At 38.4% G+C, this 22,500-nt stretch overlaps 1 protein-coding gene across 1 annotated transcript in view; it reads right to left on the bottom strand.

Moving 5' to 3' along the window:
• LOC128722200 (calcium-activated potassium channel slowpoke) overlaps positions 1-22,500 on the bottom strand; it is a 58,466-nt gene that overhangs the window by 24,327 nt on the left and 11,639 nt on the right. The window contains exons 7-9 of the mRNA XM_053816045.1: positions 17,600-17,691; positions 4,408-4,518; positions 3,711-3,816 (exon numbers count right to left, since the gene is read on the bottom strand). Of these exons, the coding sequence (XP_053672020.1) occupies positions 3,711-3,816; positions 4,408-4,518; positions 17,600-17,691 (309 nt within the window). The remainder of the gene's footprint in view (positions 1-3,710; positions 3,817-4,407; positions 4,519-17,599; positions 17,692-22,500) is intronic.

A 22,500-nucleotide genomic window follows, 5' to 3' on the forward strand; every position in this document is an offset into this window, starting at 1 on the left:
TTTCCTATGTATTACTGCTCTATGGTTCAAAGGACATCGCATCGTATCTATTTTGTTCAGTCATACCCACCAACACCGGATACGCCTGGCAAGCCTTGCGCACCCGGCGCTGATTCCACGTTGTTGAGATCACACATTCGCCTAGTTACAAACACACTAGCACATCGTTGTCGACTAGCGACCATAGGTGCAAACGAACGAGACGAGCAGCGCCATTCCGATCTCGGCGAGCAGGCCGAGGGTGAGCTAAATGTTGGGACAATACAATTTACAGCAAAACAGAAAGCACAAAACTAGATGCATGGGAACAATACACAAATATTGCGAAAAAGATGCGAAGACAGCAATAATTCCAATCTATCTCTCTCAGCTACTGCTATAGCATCCAAAGTGTGCTGTAAGCTGCACTATATATTTGAGGAATGATTGCCAACATCTCCGGTGCGGCTATCGTTATGTCGTGAAAAATGGGATATAAATCTATGGAAAACAAAATAAAACATTAGCATGATTAAGCACATTGATAAATAACAAAAACGAAAAAAAAAACATTCGGTGCTAGAACATGTATAGCGAACATACAATCGTGCATACTTCTGTGTAAAGCAATCATATGTTGAAAGAGAAACGGAAATGTATCCCACTTACCGTAACATTAGATTCTCAAATCGTGTATTGAACAGGTTCTATTGGTGCTTTCGGATTGCATTCTAAACTAAACAGCTCATACAGAACTGCAATGAATCCCAAATGCTTACAAGTTGATGATCTTTGTTTTTCTTTTTTAAGAGAATTATTATTGCAAACAGTCTCAAATCGGATTTTTTTGTCGTTGCACGTAGACCTAGACATGGTTTGTAAAAATTTAAGCTTATAGTACGTTGGCATTACTCATTCTACCTGATGTACTGTTGGCTAATACATCGATTACAATTTTTTTCATTCGCAAAAAATTCACGCCATACTACTTTCCCACACATGTTCATAGCTTTTGTAAAATAGATGCAAAAAACTGCGGCTTGATCATATGAATTTACATGAAAATATCCACACATTTCTCGTTTCAAAGAGTCACCACATGCAAATTATTGCTGACAAGCTAGATAGCACTTTGGCACATACTTCAACATCGATTTCCTGCTAACTATGTATGCTAGATCGGCATCATTATCGTCAAAACAGTATCAGACAATGCAAAATCAGCACACGTCACGAAAAGAAAAGGAAACGGTTATACAAACACAACATTAGCCGCAAATTATATACACAGAACCATGTGTGGCACAACAAGGCTTCGACTAAAACGCAAAGATCACGAAATCAAAAGGACATTCACCACATCTAATACGTTTCGAAAGTGGAGAACCAAAAAGGAAAACAAATCATTCTCATGAAACAAAATTTGTATAAGTATAGAAATGCGAAACAAGAGTTACCAAGTCAAATAAGTAAGTACAGATCAACGAATGTGGGAAAAAAAGATCGGAAGAAAAGTTTGAGAAAAGGGCACTCAATCGACATTTGGTAGATGCTTAAGTAGTACACTAACAATGTTTACCTTGACCCGCTGCAGATCAATGGGGCTCATAATCGTTCCCTGGAAAAACTCCACGGTGGTGAAATGACGTTTGAACAGACCTTCCAGCTCCAGGTCGGGTGGTTTTCTTTATTGGTCGTACATTGGCAACGGACGATTATTCCAGATCATTTGATCGACCATTAGCATTTGGCAACCGTGCATATTGCAAAAGGCAACAGCGCAGCAACAGCGAAAGCGCGCATTATGGGACAGTAGCAGGTGGAAATCGTGTATGGCATGTTTATGTCGTTTGTTTGATTTTTGGTTTTGCGTTTAGTTTGGAATATTATTTCATTTCCCCGGGATCCGTGGTACGATTCGGGGGTTTGAAACATCAACCATTTGCGAACACGCACAGCATAGAGAACATTGTTATCGAAGAAAGAGGAGATCAATTCGATTATAAAGTGCGTGTTGCGAATTCAAGCGCAAAATAGAAATAGAAAGAAAAGACACATATGAGGTTAGTCACAGAGTAGATTGCACTCGGTAACGGGAATACACCGTTACAATGTTTTTGTCTTTTCCTGAATGATTATTTTTCGCGTATGAAGGACAACATAAATTAATGATATATGATGGTATCAATTATAATATTAAAAAGCAGCTATTCTGTATTGTTTCTGTTTTATTGATCTCTAATCCTCTGGCGCGAATTGTATGCCTCGTTACTGCTGTCTCTTATTGTTCCCTGTAACGTCACCATTTCCTGGAAATGTAAGTTTACCTCTTGCCGCGGGCTGTTCCGAGCCATGTTGTACCGGGTGTTTGAAGTTTTTTTAAAGTTTGATAGCCAATAATTTAAAAACGAAATTAGCAAATGCATTTGGTCAGTAATACCGAAAACAGAGTACGAAGCGAGTAATCATAGTTAGATCAGAACAAATGTACATACATCGTAAAAATGGAATCAGTAAATATATGATGCGAATTTTGGCATTCCAAAAAAAAAACACAGAAATGTAAACCATTCTAAATGATAGGAGCAAACTGCCGTCAACGAGTTCGGAATACTTGAGAGATTACGTGAGCACGTGAGATAAATAATTACTGATACGAAATCATACAAGAAACTGGCTAATGAAGTGAAACAAGGTAAAACGATTCGATGAGAACGAGAGATAGATAGAGAAATAGCGAGAAAATGGCTATCAAAACGTAACACTGATTAGTTGAAAAATATTGAGCGAGTTAGATCGAAACGGTGTCTAAAATCGTACCATGCGCAAGCACGACGATGGCACAGCCAAGCACTGCGTGTGAACGCGTAAACCCTGCGTTGGTCTACGCGAGCTACAGCACATGCACCCGGTGCAATCGTCGACGTTCGGGGAACGTAATACCGAATGAGGCTTAAGTACATAGAAAAAATTAACGAATAGAAACGCAAGAGCAAACGATAGCAGAGCAGTCAGTCGACTCTATCTACGCTGCGAACTAAACTGCCCGAAACAAAATCGAGTGGAGCGGGAAACACTTAGCTAGCCTGAACGATGTTTGCGTAGTGTTACGCCACCGGATTCACAACCTCCACTATGGCTGGCTCAGAGTACCGCCAAGTAAGGTGTTCCTATTGCTGGACCGGTCAGAACATTGACGTCCTCTAACGGGCGAACTTTTGCAAGCCGGACTAACTACTCCCCAGTTAGTGATGCGGTTCTTCTAGCGCTAGTTACGATAAGCAAAGCATATTGCGCTTCAATGGCGCTTGGGAAAAAGCCTGCAGCCAAACCACGTCGCTAGTGCAGTTGAGCTATTCGTGGCGTTCTCCTCAAACCAAGGCGGAACGTATCCACAAATCGTCAGGCCATCGGAAGGCCCAGCGCGTGTGGCCGCGCAAGTGTGTGCAAAGGCATAATGGGTGCGAGAATCTTTGAGCGAGCGGGATTGGTGTTCAGTAATCGGACAACGGTGATACATTGAGAGAGTGTTGCTGATAATGTTCACTGGTAAATTCTTTAAAAGGAAAGTAAAGCTCTATTTGAAGGTTTGTTGTGGTAAGCTCTGTTAGGATGTTTGGTTTGGAGATCTTTTTGAAGTTAGATTGTTTTTTGATGTTTGTTGAAGGTAGTTGTTTGTTTGATTTTTTGTTTGTTTTTTAAAAGGTTTATAAAAATCTGTTTTCATATACCTTAACTCGTTCCAAATCGACCGCATTCATCATAGTTCCCTGAAAAAACTCCACCGTTGTGTAATGACGCTTCAAGAGACCTTCGAGTTCCAGATCAGGCTCCTTTCTACATTGATATTCGTACAGGTATTCATGATCAGTTGTCAATATTGGAAGTATGATTAGAGAAACAATATCGATTATGCATACAGATAAGGGATGGATGTTGGATCAGTGTGGCGTATAAAGAACCCCCTAACTAAATGTAAATACAACTCCGAAAGCAGTTGAGTTGAAGATAATGCTGACCAACGGAAAAAATTAAAACATGTGATGGCGAGTACGAAACATTATACAAAAGCAGAAAATACACTAGAATGTGAACAGCACGTAGTAACGGGTCAGCTAGTGGCGCCGGAGCCTAACGCGACGGCGTTTGGAAAGAATGGTATGAAATAGAAATAAGATAAAATTATTGATCCTAACCCAAAATATTGCTTAGAGAATCGAGATATTGTTTCGTTTCGCTAATATTGTACCTCAGCTTTAATATTATAATTGATGAACGTTATTGTTTGATGTTCCAAAAAAACGTACCACAAAAGAAATAAAACTTAACAGAAACCATACTTCATACGTTCAGCTTGATGAGAGATACGGAGCATATCTCAAAAACTCAAATAAAACAAATAGCACAGACAGACAGGCGCCTACTTACCGATGTAAAAATACCACTTCGACGTCGACATCCTCGCGATCTTCGTGTAAAAAGTCCTTCAGGAAATGGGACACCGATTCGTATGTTATGTGCCCGCACACCACGATATGTCTATTACAATAGTTGGTATCCATTACCATTCACAACCACACAACGATGCACCATACGAAACGAAGCATAGGTTGTTCAATCGCAGCATTTTCCCGTTTCCCAGCCCCAACAGTTCGCGTTTGATTCCGGGTAGTTTCGGCAAATCACGACCGAGATGGTGGAAAATGGGTTTTGCAACGCCCATTCGGATGAGGTGAGGCGAGTGGATTGCATCCGGGCCGGGCGTGTTGATTGGGTGAGGTGGTAAAGACACACAAGAAAAAATATGTTAGCAAACGGTTTATGGACTCTTTTCGCGATAAACGCCAGCGAACAAAACGAAATTTCGAATAGACAATATCAAAAATAAGGAATAGATAATCGTGAAAATTTTGCCATTGAACCACTACAGATTCTGGCGCGAATTGGCGTAACGATGGCATTACGAGCTGGAATCGATCCCAGAAATTAATACCATCGTTCACCCGGAGCAGATTGGAAAAGTTTCAACTAACTCAAAAAATGTTTTAGTTAACACGAAAGCAAAGAAAACCAATAACAAAGAGGATTAGGAAACAGTGATCATATCGAAGAAAATGTTAGAAAAGGACAAGTACGAACAGAAAAACACACTATAATCACGATGATGAGAACGAATGTTAAAACACAGAACGACGATTACGACACGGTACAGCTCCCAAGTACATTCAATTGAGAACCATAACAGAAAAGGGATGATGTAAAAAATGGGTAGAGAAGGTTAAATTGGAATGGAGAACGGAAAATATAACAGGTAAAGGGATGTAAATGATAAATTCTGATGAGATTAAAAATATAACCCATTACACAACCGGGCTGCATGCAGAGAGATAGCTTCTACCACCGGACCACGGAAAAAATATACGAAATTAAATCACATATTTGAGGACTGATTGGCTGTGGAGGAGAGGTAGATGGAGATCGACCAACAGAAAAAAAGAAAGAAGGGCAACATGTTCAGGGGGCATCGTTATTTGAACGATCGCCATGATTTGCATTGCCCGACGGTGAACCAACGGCCACTTGACATTAACATAGAAGAATGCACATCTAACGGCAACGCGGGCAGGGAGGCATTTTCTTCCAGTCCATCGTATTGCCATGAAGCTAACACGGTATACATAGAGAAGAGCAGTGCTCACGCAATGAGCGGCAAGAAACAACGACAAAAAACGATAGATTACTGTTAAACGCAAAAATAAGAGCGATAGAGAGGGATAGAGACACAAGAAAAGTACGTAGACACGTGGAAAAGTACAATTCATAGTAGAAGGAAGAGAGACATTTTTTCTTGCTTTGCGCGATCCCTTTGTTAGCATAGCAAACAGTCGATTCTTTCGTCTTTTCTCGAAAAGTGTATGATTTTGACGATTTGTCGATTTGGAATATATGCAGTCATAACTATGTTTTACGATTCTCTATCGGTTGCGGAAAAGGGGTAAGCACTATAGGATTCGAGCACCAACAACATGTACAAAAACATTTCGCTCTAACAACAGCTACTAAAATGCATAACTACAATTTATACAGTATTTACAAATATAGATAATAAAATTCGTGCAGCGTTACGGGCGAGATATAATATCTTACACACTAATCGTCCGGCACTATTACTACTGGTGCACTAAAATACTGATGATGTGTTGATGACCATCTGGTGGAGTGTTGCTAGCATAAACAGCTATGCTAGTACAGGTGTTGATTTTTCTAATTGCGAGCTACGATCATAGCATAGCAAATATGTTTACTACACATAGATATATACATATTTGGAAAACGATTGCATGCAAATCCGTCGCAACGCATTAGAAGCAGTGGTATATCATTATCTTTCTTTATGCCTCATAACAGATGTGTGAAGATTGCGTAAATACATATGTGGGTTTTCGTTGATATACGCTCTGTATTGCCATAGCGTCTGGAAGCACTTACTAAGTAATATCCTTTCAAGTTGGCTTACACAATTGCAACAAACATCTTAGGGACTGGGCTGCTTTATAAACGTCTTTTCGCGGATCAATTTATCAAAACGTTATCAAAATGATTCTCATTAAACTGTTCATGCTTTCGCACATAACCATCATGCAGACAAATTTAAAAGTTAGTTTATAAATTTTGTTTCAATAAATGATGGGTTACATGTACTTTGTTGTTTGCTTTCTTTTAAATTGTTTTTGGACACAACATTAAATTTTTGCTCCCCATTGCTTGTGGTGCTTTCAATGCCTTGGGTTCCTACCACATTTTGCAAGTCGTTGCCACGGATTATCGAAGAGTGTGGATGGACAAATACGATAAACACACTATCATATCAAAACATTATCGAACTACTCAACCTGGCCATTCTGTCACGACGCACTAACTGTAGCGAGTTATAAGTTTAGCCTGGCCACGCATTATATCGTATGATTCATCTGTACTATCATATTTATATAATTGCCCGATAAATAAAACTATTTCATTATTGGTTGCTCATTTATTCATACACTATATCGTCTTAAGTTCAGCAAACCTACGATAGTGAGCATTGAATTTTCTTTGCGTTACAACTTTTACTTTTATCTCTGTATTTGGGATTTTAACGATGAAAATGAAAAAAACATTAAACGAAAAACTAACATGAAATTTAAATCCATTCATGAAAGCGACAACGAATGCCGAATCAGATACTGAACACCAGGCTATCCTGCTTGAACGAACGACAAATTATTTAACGTTTCACTTACTGAGACAAAACCGTGTAACAACAAATACAACGCACTTCGTTCTAGTAACACCAAGCATAATACAATACGAAATAGTGAACAGTTTCAGATGTACTTTTCCACCGGGGTAAAGGATAAAAGGATGTTCCAATACATCAATACCAAGACATAGGATATGATAGAACACTAAGAACATAATTCAATCGTGCATTAGTTCCTATGGTGAAATCATTCACAAGAAGAGCTTCGATACGAGATGAGGGCTAGCCAGAGTATATGTGTCGGTTATATGTATATAAACATATGTATATATGTTGTATATATATATACATACATATCTAATAATATGTGTTTATGCATACATATATATCTATATACCTTATATATATAGATATATACATATTTTTTTGTATTTTTATGAGATATATGCACCGATGTACAGTTTGCGATTTGTATGGTCAGTCACATTCTGCAACAAAACCAATAATCGGCAGCCGAAATATCGAGTAATTTCGTCTCATATTTTTAGTGATTCGTACTATGTGCTGCGAGATTATAAAAAATGTTACTAAAACACAAATTAATCTTTTAATACAGCATCTACGCACAATATGAGCATCTTATCCTCCGTGCTCAACTATAAAATATAATAAACGAATCGATTTATTCTGCTACGATTTTTGGCAGTACTAATTATTATTCTGATGCAAATTTTATTTATTATCCAATATGTTAAGCAGGTCGTTTGTTAACCGGATTGCTGGATTCAATTTTTGTTACTTTGAAAAAGCTTTTATACTTATAATTAACATAACATAAATTTGGAAGTAAATTTCTTCTGTCTAATTGATTCGATTGATATTTGTTTTCATTTCGCATACTTAGGATTACTTAGGGTACATTTTTTTACTTATCAAGTGTATCTCATTTCTTGAGTTTTTTTGCGTTTCTATGAGAACCAACTTGCTTTGTTTAAAAAAGGAAACATAATTAAAATGCATTTTTTAACCGCATTCTCCCTTTATCTGAAGCACTTTAACTGCACAGTCTACGAAAATCGAATCATAAATTGAAAAATACTTAAAGATCAAACGAATCGATCAATCTACATTTCAAACACACTAGAGCAACACTGTATGGTAGCTTGAGATTTACAGCACGTTGCGATAAACTGTGTTACCAAGAATTAAAAAAAACAACAACAGAGACGGGAAGATTAAAATAATTTTGTAAACATGTTACAAACCAATTTGAAAGTTATTCAGCTTGCAGAGAAGAAGATCACACAAAAATCTTGATCGCAGTGCCATGTGAATGATTTTGGAGATCATCGGTAACTTTGCCTTTCTGTAGCATATGTTCATGTTTGTGAGTGTAAGTGGTAGTGTATCTTATGACCGAAATAAACCCAACCAAATAGTTTTTTCAACAGACAAAATGGCGGCTGTAAACGGGCCGCAAACGCCTATGCACACGTGTTAAACTTTTGTTCGCTTTCTTGTAAACTATCAACGACATCAAACAACTTCTTGTTAGAAGTACAGCTACAGAAGGAAACAAAAACTCCTTGGTGACAGGGATACTACCAAGAATTATATACTGTTTGGCACACGCACACACATAGAAACATACACATAAAAATTGGTCGCCCGGAGGAAGATGCTCATATTATGGACAGCTATCGGTGGTAGGGAAAACAGTACAGCTAATTTGGCACCAATTATTATAATTTTAATGCTAATACAATGAGAAACATGTACTTCCATTGATTAAACACATTTATCCATATTGGCACTACCACAGATGAAAAAGACTTCTGCGATGTTTCGCAGTTCGCAGTCGTATCGTAACCTCTATATAGATCAGCTTCGAAGACAGAACCTCGTCAGTGACGCTTTTCGCACTGCGTCAGCATCGATTGCTTGACTGGACAAGTGGCTAGTAGATCAGTGATTGGGTCGATAGGTAAGTAGTCAGTAGGAAGGTAAGTGGGGCAGATGCTCGTGCACACTGAGCCAGAACCTGACACTCACTAATATGCTCGGCTAAATGGGACTAAGGTAGGTGCAAACCATTTGTATCCCAGCAAAACGCCGGAATCACCGATTTCCCCGAGTATATTGGTGCAGGTTATGCCTCCGTTGTACACGGATGGGCAAGCTTTAGGCGCGGCTGAATGCTAACAATCTACGACGATTTATTTGGGAAGTTGAACACCAGAGTATACCTTTTATGTAAGACACCAGCTATATTTTCTTTGTTAGTACTTTATTCTTCGTCACCCATGAAATCACGAAACATATTTCACAGTGAACCGTTGTTACAAGTGGATTCAATGTAGGGTCGTTCGATAAATCAGAAAAAAATTAAAATCTAACTCAAAAAAGGCAGCGAAAATCAACTGTAATCAAATGGTAGATCGAGATAAAGCGAAACCATATCTGATTGCGTTTTACATCGAAACAAAACAAAAACAGATGGCACTATCTGCTGCGATTGGTTTGAGGTTTGCTATGACGAGGCAAACATGGCTGATATCATAAGAAAACAAAAGTTCAACAAAACGTATAAAAGAAGGAAAATGAGACAATACCGCAAAACACGTTAACTGCAGGGAAAAAAGCAGGTGCATTGCGATGCAAAACCGATTCAAATGAACACACCAAACCAAACTGCTACAACAAAAACCCACGGAAGCCATTTACGAAAGGCAATGTTACGTTTGCCAATAAGAAAATAAAACTGGATTAGTATTAAAACCATGAAAAAAATTGAGCACAAATATACACTCCAAACTCACGAATTATAACTCAGCGATTATTTTTCGCATTATGTTTCACGAAAAAAAATTGTTTTAATACGACAGACAAATTAATTGAATGCAAAGAAAGGCATTTTATGCAAAAAGAAATTGTCCTAAGGCAACTCCATTAGTGCAACTGAAGACCAGAGGGAAAATTTCATTTCAAAAACTAATTAATGGATTGCAATATTAGCAATCAGAAAATTTTTCTAATAAATCAATTTTCGTAATAAAACAACATTCCGCGGGTGGAAAAACAGAAATAACAAAAATGAAAAACAGAAGTACATTCCACCATTATGAGACACATAGAGACCAAGATACGCATGATCAACACAATATTGTCACAGGACAATGAACATTCAGCAAACATTGACCACACAGGACTATAATCTTTATGGGAGTAAAAGAGAACCGAAAAGTATAGTATGGGGAAGAAAGAGCAAATGGATAACGTCAATACGCCAACAGTAAAAACAATATACTAATAACAAATAGACAAGGCCACAGCCACATTGTGCGTGGCTGAAAGCAAAGAAAATAGATCCATTGTTTTGCTTCAAGGGAGGGCAGTACAAAACACAACTCATAGAGAACACGAGGGAGCAGTAGCTAGAAATGGTGATGAAAAGGCCATAACGGACACTAGGAAAGAAACGGAAAGTAAACGTAGACACGAAAGGAAAATGGTGCAAATGCTGAAATTTTCACACGAAACAGCCTTTACGTTGCTCGCAAAATAAAAGAAAATCATAAAGAGTGAAAAAAATGAAGATCGAACGCTAAAATGTTGCGCATTCACCACGGACCGGATGACACAGTGAGGAAAACAGAAAATAATGCGAACTTAAACCAGAGCGATACGTGATGGAGAATGGAGCACAATGAAATACAATGAGCACGAAATGATAGTGGTACGATGGCAATGCTGAACGATAATAATGATGTAGGTTCTGTAGAATCTCACCTTCTTCCCCGTTCATTCTTCAGTGTTCCCCCATATTTGGGTCTTGTTCCGATCAAGTCTATAATCTCTGGTATACAACTTGCAAATATCGCCTTTAGTTTTGTAGCAATTTTCAGGAAGTGTATTATTATTTGTGAAGGTAGAAGTGTTGGTTGATAATTGGTTCAGGTATTGGTATTTATCGTTGTGCGGATTCAGTTGGCATAAGAAGATAAGCATTAAATTTCGTAATTAGACATCGAACCCATTTAAAAATGATCGAAAGAAGATTTGGAAGAAATTTCGAGCAAAAAAATGAAACAGTGTTCGTAACCGCAATTTTTGCACCATTGCAAGATGATATAGGTTCCGTTTGTTCGTATGTTTTTTTTTTCGATACCGTGCAACCCAGAAACAGTAAGGGTATTCAGAATTGTTCGTTTGTTCAGTGTAGTATACCCGGTTCACCATATCGAGTAGCAGTGTGGCAGAACGGTTTCGTTACAATTACACAGTCGCCGGCATACAGAGGTATCCCATTTTCATTCGGTAAGAATGGTAATTTTGTGCAGTTTGACACAAAGCCACAGAGAAGAAGAGGTAGACCGAGCAGAGTTATTGGGAAGAAAAAGAAAGAAAAGAAAAACGAATGAACTGAAGTGGGTTATATGTTGATAGTTGTAGGTAAATGTATGTTCTAAATCACTTGATTTGATCGTATTTTATATGTTTGATCTTCTTTAGTTTGAGAGTATACATTAGAAAGCCAGCAATATTTGTAAAGAAGGCAGCAACCATCGTCCGAGGTATAACATGAGCAAACGACCACAGGACTATTGAGTGGTGCTTTACCTGTCAACAGGACAGGCTCTTCGACTCTCGGATTGTGTCTACGCAGTAAAAGAGTATCGAAAACCTGTACGATCACGAAAAAGAGCCTGAAACGTGCTCTAAGCAGTAGAACGAGGACACAGTACGAACCAATCAACATCATCCAACTGCAAAACATCTTTGCTATCTGTTGTAGTTTGGCGTTCAATCTTTCCTATACTATATTCTACAGGGTTTGCAGAGTTCCGGACCTACTTAGCAGCAGTACAGCTGTACAAAATACACGCTGCGGTACTGTGATTTTTAAGCGTAATGGCAATCGCAGTACACAGCGCGAGTACGCACACCGCCGATGTTGATAAGAAGTCGAACGAACAGATGAAACCAAGGAATAGAAAATGAAAAAATGTTGAAACAACAGAAACAATCTTCTAGAAATAGGACAACTCACTCACACACTCCTCTAGTTATGAGCGGGTGCAAATGTGGGAAGAGCGGGGACTACGAGTGGGCATTACTGGAAGAAGATGGGATGTATAGGGTGGATGCAGAGAGAAGGTATGAACTATAAAAAGTACGGACGGGCAAGGAGCATCGCCTGGTGATCGGCGTTTCCCGGTCATTCTTTGTATCCGATCGGTAGGGAAAGGGCAGAAGAAAGGGAATCTGAACATGACACATCACACTGCTAGGATAAAAAAAATCGTAAAATAACAAACAAAGAAAAAACAAAATTAAAGCAAACCCCTAAGTTTCAGGAAAAAATCCATGAAAAAGAGAGAGAGAGAAAGAGAGAGAAAGAGAGAAAAAGAGAGTTGATTGTTTTGTATATAAATGCTACGTTTGCCGACACGGAGCTACCGGCGCGGGAAACCAATTCGGCAAGATAATTTCTTTTCTCGAACAACTTTCTCAATCCACCAATTTCGATCTCATCCCATGGAGCCCGGGCATTTGTACTCACAACTGCTAGACTATGCCTCGGGCTCTTCGATTTGGTAACAATGCGCGATCGACACCAAGCCTTAATAGTCGAAATTCCGAAGGATGCGCACATTGCGAGCTCCATCTTGGCGGTTCTGCTTACAGGCGTCGATTTCTAGGGTCTGGGTCTCGGCGTAACGAACATGGTTTTGTACAAGTGTAGTTGGAAAAGGATTAAAACAGAAACGAAGTTCTTCGCGTGAACTATCACTAGCGCTAGTAGCAAGATATATTCAAAAGTAATCAAATTTCACCAGCAGACCAATGTTTTGACATCGATCATATGATAGGAAAAAAAACATTGTGGTAGAAAAAACTCTAACTTTCGTAAGGGATGAACGGAAAAGGACATGGCGCGCAGGAAGGATTTGGAAATAGAAAGAGAAACCCCAAAGACATCACCAACAAAACACAAACAGTGGGACGAGCAGGGATATTATCAACCTGCTTGCAGCGCATTTGAACGCACGTAACGCAGAGTTTTGCTCCTCAAAAGGTAACTTTGTAACCAAAAAAATAATGATTCCACCCGTACGGTTTACTAGCGCTCTTAACAGGAACCAGCCACGCGGGCATATGTATGTGCATGTGTGGGTGCTTGTGTCCATGTTTTTGGCTGAGTATGTGTTGACGTGGCTGGGTGTGTGGGTTGATGTATAAGTGTGAGTGGAGAAAACTACTCCTGATAAATTGGAATATCCTTAGCTGATATATCTCATGTCTAGCCCAACACTCTATTGCTATTTCAATCATCTTGGTAAGGCCTTTCTTTTAGTTTGCCTTAATTTTTTGTTCCATTAATCAATTGGAAGCATCTTTTATCTTTAGCCTTAGGTTTGTTTTGGAAGATGTTTTGTTTTTGTTTAAGTTTAGCTTATTTAACTCTCATGATCGTTTAACTCTTTTGTTTTACATCAAATTAGCATGTCAATCAGTATATTCAACTATCGATTTCTTTGAAGAACTGTAATAACAATTAAAAAAAAGTTTTTGCTCTAATATGCGTGGCTGCGGCATACAGGCTGTGCAAGCAAAAAAATCTTTATCTACAGTAAATGAATGGTGTAAAAATGTATGTAAATATAAAATACTAGAAGAATTCAAGAAAAAGGGTAGAAATGGATCCGAGAAAGGGAAAAACAAACGCATGAGACGAAACGAAAAACACAAGAGCCAGGTCGAAAACGAGATCAAATCGGCATTTTATTTGTACAGCAGAATAGCTTTTGTAAAATGCATCGTCATATTACTGTAGCGGTGGAGCGCGAAGGATAGATGGCCGATACTGGATGGCAAGTGAGGGAGTTTATTTTTCATTTCGTACTAAGCCGAAAACAAAAATTAAGAGCCTCATCAGTACGACAGGTAATTGCAGTGGCCTGGTGATTTACGGATTCGTAAACACTCATTCTCTAGCAGCCCATTTGGCTTTCGGCTTTAACAATCAGCCAGTCACAACTCGTCTCCCTATGCACTCGGTAGCCCCTAGCGCCTGTAATTACGAACCGTAATGATGATGTGGATAAACAAGTATAAGATCTAGGTACAGGTTCAGAGAGGAAAGCATAAAATTGCCGTGAAGAGCATAGTGGCTAGGCAATACTAGGAAATGATTTCGATAAAGCTCCAAAAGAAAAACAAAACAAATGCATGTACTAGTTTTAATACTGCACTAAAACCAAAACTCGAAATCGTGTTAACCAAAACGGGTAACTAAACAATTGCAAACGATTGCACGATTGCGCTATGGTACGGCATAAGTTAATCGGGTGTCTTTTCTTGCACTGTCATTAGTTGTTGGTTGCTTTTGACTAAAACTAGTTGAATTGAATTATTAAAACGGTATGGCGAAAGTTGAAATGCAGATAAAAATAAACTGTGCAAAATCAGTATCTAGAGGCAGTTAAATAAAACCCAAAACAGTAATTGTAGGCTAAGATTAAACATTGGTAAAAAGATCAGGATGAAAATCGAAAAACCAAAAAATTTCGTAAATATGACGCTCATTCTACAATATCAATCAGTACAGATCGGAAAATAAGTAGCTAGGAAAACTGAATAACTAAAAAGAAAAGAGATCCGATTGCTGGCAAGGATCGTGTTTTGCCGAAATAATTAACAATTCAATTCGACTGTGTGCGTCATTGCGGTGATATATGCTGGTTGCATACATCGTTTCGCTTCGTTTGGGAGGTACCTTCACTTTATAGGAATTTTGTTCGAATTGTAGCAAAAAAATATCTCTCTTGTTCCATCTTTGAAGGTTCACTTAGGAGAACACTGTTGTAGCTCCACGAACGCAAACAGTATCGGACGCTGGACAGGAAGGGGGCGCAATTTGCGGGTTGTTGTATTTTTTATTTCTTTATCCTTTACTTTGAAAGTTCAACACGATCAACAGTAAAATAGATGAAGTGTAGGTGTTATTCTGTGCGCTTGGGTGTGACAATTTATCAATGTTTATAAATTAGCTCTAAAACTTTCAACCATATCTTCCAAAAATATGAATAGCGTATGAATAAAGCAAAAATGCATTGCACATAAAAAGATGTTCTTTGCCGTCTCTTAGTGAAAGTGCAAGTCACTCCCACAACAATAACAAAATGTTGTGGATGCGTTTTTCTTCTTCTAGGATATATTTCTACATACAATAGTAACCCGATGAAGTACGGTGGTTTATGGTGGTCGATATTTAACAGCCAAGTGGCGGTCGGATGCTGAACCGAATACACGGAATGTGCATCAGTACGGGTAAATTGGAAACCAGATGAATGGACATAAAATAATGATTGGGAAAAGGAAACTGGAAGAGACTACAAAACGAGATGTCGATATTCGTAAACTATAGCGTAGGAAGGGAGGAGTTAAAAAATCAGTTTTAAGGAGAAATAAACATCCAAACTAGCATGATCGATCAGCGAACAAAATATCGGCAACGTCCATAGCAGTTGTTTCTATGAGGCGTTACAGTATCCGTGCATAGCGGAGTGTTCGACCGACAGGTGCCATGGAAGTCACCGAATTGAAATGTTAACCGCTCGTCGCAATATTCATGTGTTAGAGGAAAAAAAACCCCGAAAACAAACACATATCAACTCAAACCGCAAAATACGAAAGGGATCAGGAAGCCGGTCGACTTGTTGCACCAGTCGTTTGTGAGGGATAGGTATTTTGGTAAACCAACATTATTGAACTGAGAGGCAAAAAACGAGACTTTTAAATAGGCATGCTGCGGTAGAAAACAGAAAATAATAGAAAAAATAATAACGATTCAATGCCAGTGGTAGAGTTACAGAAACTAACGACAAAAAAAAAACAAAAAATTGATCCTTGCATAACTGCGGATAGACAATCCTATGACTCCCTTCTGATTGAAGCATATTGTAATTAGTCTTTAAATCGCTTGAATAGTTGGTATTGTACTATCGAAAAAGTATGTTATACATTTATCAACAAAATTGTATGTAATATTATTATCAATAAAATTGTTTTTTAATGTTGCCTCAACAATTGATCATATCCTAACAATGATCGCGGGCGCACAATATAGTGCAGCGATTCCAACGGTAGGAGACTTCGAACGCATCGAACCTCGGTGATAAAGCAATGGCTTTTGCGGTTGTCAGCAAAAAAAAGCATGTGTGCAAACATGGGTTGTGAGTGAGAGCGAACATTTTAACGAGCAGCATCAAATAAAGGGGTTGCAATTTGAGCCGAGATACATGCCGCCAAGAAACCAATGCCTTTTGCAGTATGGTTGATTAATATCGGTGAAATGAGATAATTACGGAAAAGAAATCATTACTAGCCCTTGTTTATTATTGGTTTTCTTATTTTTTACGTTCGTTTTGGTTGCAGATGTTTTTTTATACAACTATGTGTCGGCATTAAACATAATTGACAATAAAAAGATAACTACTTTTTTATTTTGTTTTAATACGATTTGCATTATACAGCATTCTTTTGTTTTGAATTAAATGCAATGAAGTTCAACTTTTTCTCTAACAGGATAGGATCAATTGTTGATGGGGGGAAAATGGAATTGGAAAAAATAATAAATAAAAACGAGATATGAGCTTCCTTATGCACATTCAAACCATCAAAATTTGGTAACTTCATTAACGAGTTTTATATTCATTAGGTACGTTAATGTACATTTTGAATGGTGGAAGATCAAGTATATGTATCTGCATATTAATTTGAATGTGCTCATCATACATTTATTTGTCATGCGACAAAAATATGCCGCATACTTTTTTATATTTGATCTCATGTATATTTAACCGTTTATATTTCACAATCAGGAATTACATATAAATCTCATTGCGTGTATATGTTATTGCATCAAACATGACATGAGCTCATTTAAGTGATTGGAATAAATGTGGTGTAATGAGAAGCTCTGCTATGAAGGAATGGAAAATAAAAAAATAAAATGGCAAGGAATCAAAAAAGGAGTGTGATTGTGAGTGTCATATTTTACTCATAAAATGGAACGCGATAGCAGATTCGTTGTAGTTTTTTTTTTTCATTGAAAATTAGATAGTATTATAGGTACAGAAAAGAAATACCTCTCAAAGTAAATAAACTATACAAAGTAAACTATAAAAAATGGAAGTAAATGATTTTTAAATAATAAATGATAACGGAACATAAAATAAAATAATAAATGAAATTCTAATAATTCAATCGATTCAAACGGAACAAACAATTAAAAAAAAAACGGAAAAGGAATCTAACAAGGGAAACTTTGAAAACAGATTAAACTGAGATAAACTCGGTACGGTCGTGTACCTTCTTCTAACATCCTTAGTGTATTTGCCGCCGTACTTATTCCGCTGTGCTGCTAACTCTGTGATCTCCGGAATCCAACTAGCGAACACCGCCTATACAGGAGTATAAGGAATAGTATCACGCATACAGAGGTATAGATTAATCGGAAAACATTCGCCAGCCACGCTTGTATGATGAATTGGTATAGTCTGTTCGACCCCTTGCGGTGGGTACCAGCAACACCCAAAGGTACGATCGTTACGTTAAAATCGTTACGAACAGCCTTCAAATGTAGAGCGCTCGCTAGAACCCTTATTTACCATTTATATACACCATACCCTTTCCCATGATAAACGTACATAGACTTGTTTCGCTGAGGTCGCATCCATCCTGCCCCGGTGAGCAAGCTTCTCACCGATTTTAAATTTCAAGTCGTAGAAGCGAATATTCTATTAAAGAACACAATACACTACACACACACAAACACCATACACCGCTCTCCATCGATTCGCCTTGCTTGTATCAACGCAGTGGTCATGAGCTTTTATCGTATGCATATTAGTTTTTCTTCTACATCGTGTGATATTTGAGTAGCATATTGTTAGTTTTAGTTTTGTTTTGTTTTGTACTAATATTCATTTGTTACGCGTTGAGACACCAATCTATAATGTACCTTACGAACTATAAAAAAAACAAAATGGGAGCTCATTCGTTCAAAAGCGGTTTGTCGATGTATAAAAAAGAAGCAGTAGTGATTTTAGTATCTTTTTTCCCTGCGCCAAGCATCCACAACAGAGGAAACCATGCTATGAGGTTGAATTGCACTGTCTGCACGAAGTTTTAATCGTAACCACGTATTTAAACCTCATCCCGTCGGATAAATGTCGTTCGCAATAACCAAACAAGGTACGTACTTTGCTTATCCATTAAACCACTGCATTGGCGCTTGGGCCGAAGGAACAACGAAGAACAAATTGTATGCTTCGCAATCGCTATACATCTCAAATACTTCGAGAAAACGATAAAGAGTTTCGGTAAAGCTAACTCATGTCCCTGAGGTTGCATGTCGAATGAAAAGAAAATTAAATTGTTTGTTGCAGGAAAACAACGGAAAATAAATTCAATTTTCAGCGTGAAACTGGATGCAAAATTCAACGTATTAACAAAACGGTATCAATCATTCCAACGTGATAAAAATCTATTACGCTTAATGGTAGAAAACATCAAGATTTTTTTGCTTGTTTTCATTACTACGCGATTAATCATAGCCAAATGTATATTATGGAATGTAGACAATGAAACGAAAGAAAAATAATATGAACTAACCATCTAGTTCCATACTACTGAAGCTTGTACTAAGAATGGAAAATATGCTTCTGATACGTGTAAGACTAAAAAGTAGTTCTCTCTTATTTCTATCATATCAAAATAAGTAGAACCAAAACACTGAAAAGAACCAAAATGTAACATAATCGATTGGAAGACACTATCGTTTACGACGCTAGATGCAACTCTAGCCTTTTCTTTGAGGCTTCTTCTCTTTTTCCGATGTTCTCTAAATCGCACCAAACGATCAAGAGCAGCTTTGCCTCATTAAATTTAACATAAAACATGTGTCATGTTCAAAATACACGATCTTTTATTGACATAGTATCTATGGTTACCTTGCGATTAGTAATAAAGGCATTCTTTTCGAATTTTTGGTTTATGGTCCTCGATAACAAACTCTACCGTAAACGGTAGTGTTCTATCAAATCGATTATTTCATGGTGCTCGAACAGTACTCGCTTGCTATATAATCAATCGATTTTAATGCTAAAAGAATCAACAATTATCATTGGACTTAGGAGGACTATACCAACGAAAGAACTTGCGCCGTTTTCCTTGTTAACCGTTGTTCAGACTGCATTTGGGATAAGGCCATTCTTATGAGAATGTAAATAGCTCACAAACTGCATGAAGGAACCCTTAACTGCAATATATGTATATCGTTACACAAACTATCAATCATACACACAAGTTTTGTTCATAACAAGGAGCATCCGTTAACTATGCGGTGTTACTGCGTAACTTCAAAATAAGCATGTGTCTTTAACATAATGTTAGTTTCTGTGCTTAGTAGAGCATGGGATTATCTTATATCATAGATCTTATATATGACGATGCTCAGTATAGAATCTAGTATAACTGAAATAATAAATGTTAAATTAGTTGATTAGTTAGAACGAATGCTTAGGTAGACGTTACAGCACTGGAAAATTTAAAATCAATAACACAGCTTCAGACACAATACTTGAAGCTAGAGAAACATCAGCAGACAGCACAGTATGCCATTGCTAGTTGCTACTGACACTGACGATTAGTGGTATCAGCTTAACCTCCCGCTATATATTGCCGCACACAGCATTCCAGGCGCAGCTTTGGCAAAGAACGACTTCACGACAAATAAGAAACAACGCAAACAAAAAATGGCGAGGTGGGATAGTGTAAAGAAACCATACTAGTGAAAAAAACTCAGCGAAACGAGCAGTAAGAGCAAAACAGAACGCGTTAACCAGAACGAGGGCTCATTGCAAGTGACCAGACGGAACACAGACTGAAAGGAGCAGTGGGCAGAGTCGGGCGAGAAACTGAATAATGGAGGCCGATAAGGGTTGGGTGGATAGGAGGACAACAAAACATTGTAAAAAGTCATAGCAACAATGAAAGTAATCAAAAAGAAATGTTTTGCTTTACAGGCATTCGCTTCAACTACCTTTTTCCTTGCTCACGCTTTAGTTCACCGCCGTACTTAGAACCGCTACCAACAAGTTCAATAATTTCGGGAATACTGCTGGCAAACATTGCCTAAAAAAAGTCAATTGAACTTCAATGATTGTTTGCTGCACATGGGGACGAGCTAAGGTAGGTATCTGAGCGGTGGCTTGAAAAAGTTTAATAGATTAGTGGTTTGGATATTCGTTGGCTTATAGTACTATGGAAGGTCGTGGACACGCGAAGAGCGAGCGCAAATGCCTGTAGAAAGGCACATCAATATTATAGCTAAGGTGACTAACGATAAGCGTAACGCAATCGAACGGCTACGGCACTGCTCGGCATGTGACCCACTGTCACCCGGACTCTCTAGTCTCCTTTAACCACCAGTTTGCCAAATCGCGTTCGCAGTCCGGTCAATGTTTTAATTCTGATATCAATCACCCAAAATCAAGCAGCGGTACTTCCAGTGGGACGTTGTGCCCTACCAAGCGCCCTACCATGAGCAAGCTATATGGTTAACGAATGGAAATCCTAATTCAAATGGAAAGGTGTCTATAACAAAACGAAAACAGGAAACATAAATTCCACTATGTGACTGGAAAATACGAAATCAAACCAATTCCAATTGAAACGAATAAAACATCGCTACATGTATTATGCGGCAGCCAGCATGAATGCGTTACATGCAAAATAATAGTGAATAGTCAAACAAGTGTCGCCTGCGAGATGGTAGCACATGATAACATCACGAGCTCTCAGTTTAGTCACTTTCTGATGGCTGATCGACCGTGCGACGATGGTGCACCTCTAGGGCATGCAAAATTATGTAACGTCGATTAATGGTAATGTGTTTATTGCTCCCTGCCGTGCCACTTCCACCGTTTATCGTCCTACCGCCCGCTCGATTTCACATGCCGGTGCAAAGCCTGGTATGGGCCCGGCGTTACGCGTATTTGATTCACACAAAAACACATCAAAAATGAAGCTGTATTAAGCAAAATGGCAACCGTATTCTTTTGTTTGGGAAAGTTTTTGCAAAACTGTTATCTTGTATGGCATAAAAGAAAAACCAAAAGCGAATAAAACGCCTTCGATGAATTAAAGCTAGTGTCAAGAATGATATGTTGCCTTCGTGCCAATATTCTCGAACGCGCGCGATCCCATTGCTATAAAGCGAAGAATTCACCGAGCGGAATCAGTGAGCTATCTCAGATAAGCGTAAAACTTATATGGTCGGTGTTCATGTTGAACATCGTACATGTTGAACGAAGAGCGTAGAAAACAAAATACCATCTCGCAGACAAGCATCTGATCCCACACGTTTGCAAAGCTTGAATGAGAAGCTGGCATTGAATGTGTTGATTGTTGAATAAGATAGCCCAGTCATCACATCTGTGAACGGTGCTGAAACATATGCAATCGTTTTGACTTGAGACGTTGAGCGTTGTTACAACAACAGCAAACTTAAAACCCTGTTTATATACTGTGAGTATAAATGCTGGCAGGCTCAGCATTTTATCGAGATCCTTTTCGATTGCATTCGTTACGGTGGCTTTTCTTGGAGGAAAATTGTCATAATCCACCTCATGACGGACCCTATTTGACCATGCGATGTGTTATATGTGCACGCGGGTATGTTGTTGTTTTTTAGTGTGCATGTGTGAAACCCAGGCTATACCTTACACCCAAAAGTTGTAGGAAAGAAAGGATCTGATGAACAATACAGGATCGAGAATTATAAATCGGCCCGTATTTTTTTTAACGGGGATCTCAGAAAGCTGTCTTATCGTAGCCCCAGCAAGTTTTTCTTCCGTAACGCGTAACATTCGATGCAAAAATGTACGAAATGTTAACGACCCGACCAAGAGGCTTGCATGTACTCTCTATCTCCTTCCGTTCACGTCCATTTTTGCTGAAAGTCTTGAGAACTCCGCTTATTTAGTGCATTGTTGGCCCTATCTATCACATTTAACCGCTACGCACGACGGTCTCATGTACACGATGATAACAGTTTAAAGGACAGAAAATACTAAGAAAATTAAACGAGCGGCAACATAAGAAAGCTCATGTGTGCAGAGCTTAGTGAAGAGCGAATGGTTAGCTGCTAACGTTTTTGAAATATAACTAACATTGATATAGCTTAGGGTACTTCATGGCTATTCAAG

The sequence above is a fragment of the Anopheles nili genome, chromosome 2 (assembly GCF_943737925.1).
Source record: "Anopheles nili chromosome 2, idAnoNiliSN_F5_01, whole genome shotgun sequence".
NCBI classification, from domain to species: Eukaryota; Metazoa; Arthropoda; class Insecta; order Diptera; family Culicidae; genus Anopheles; species Anopheles nili.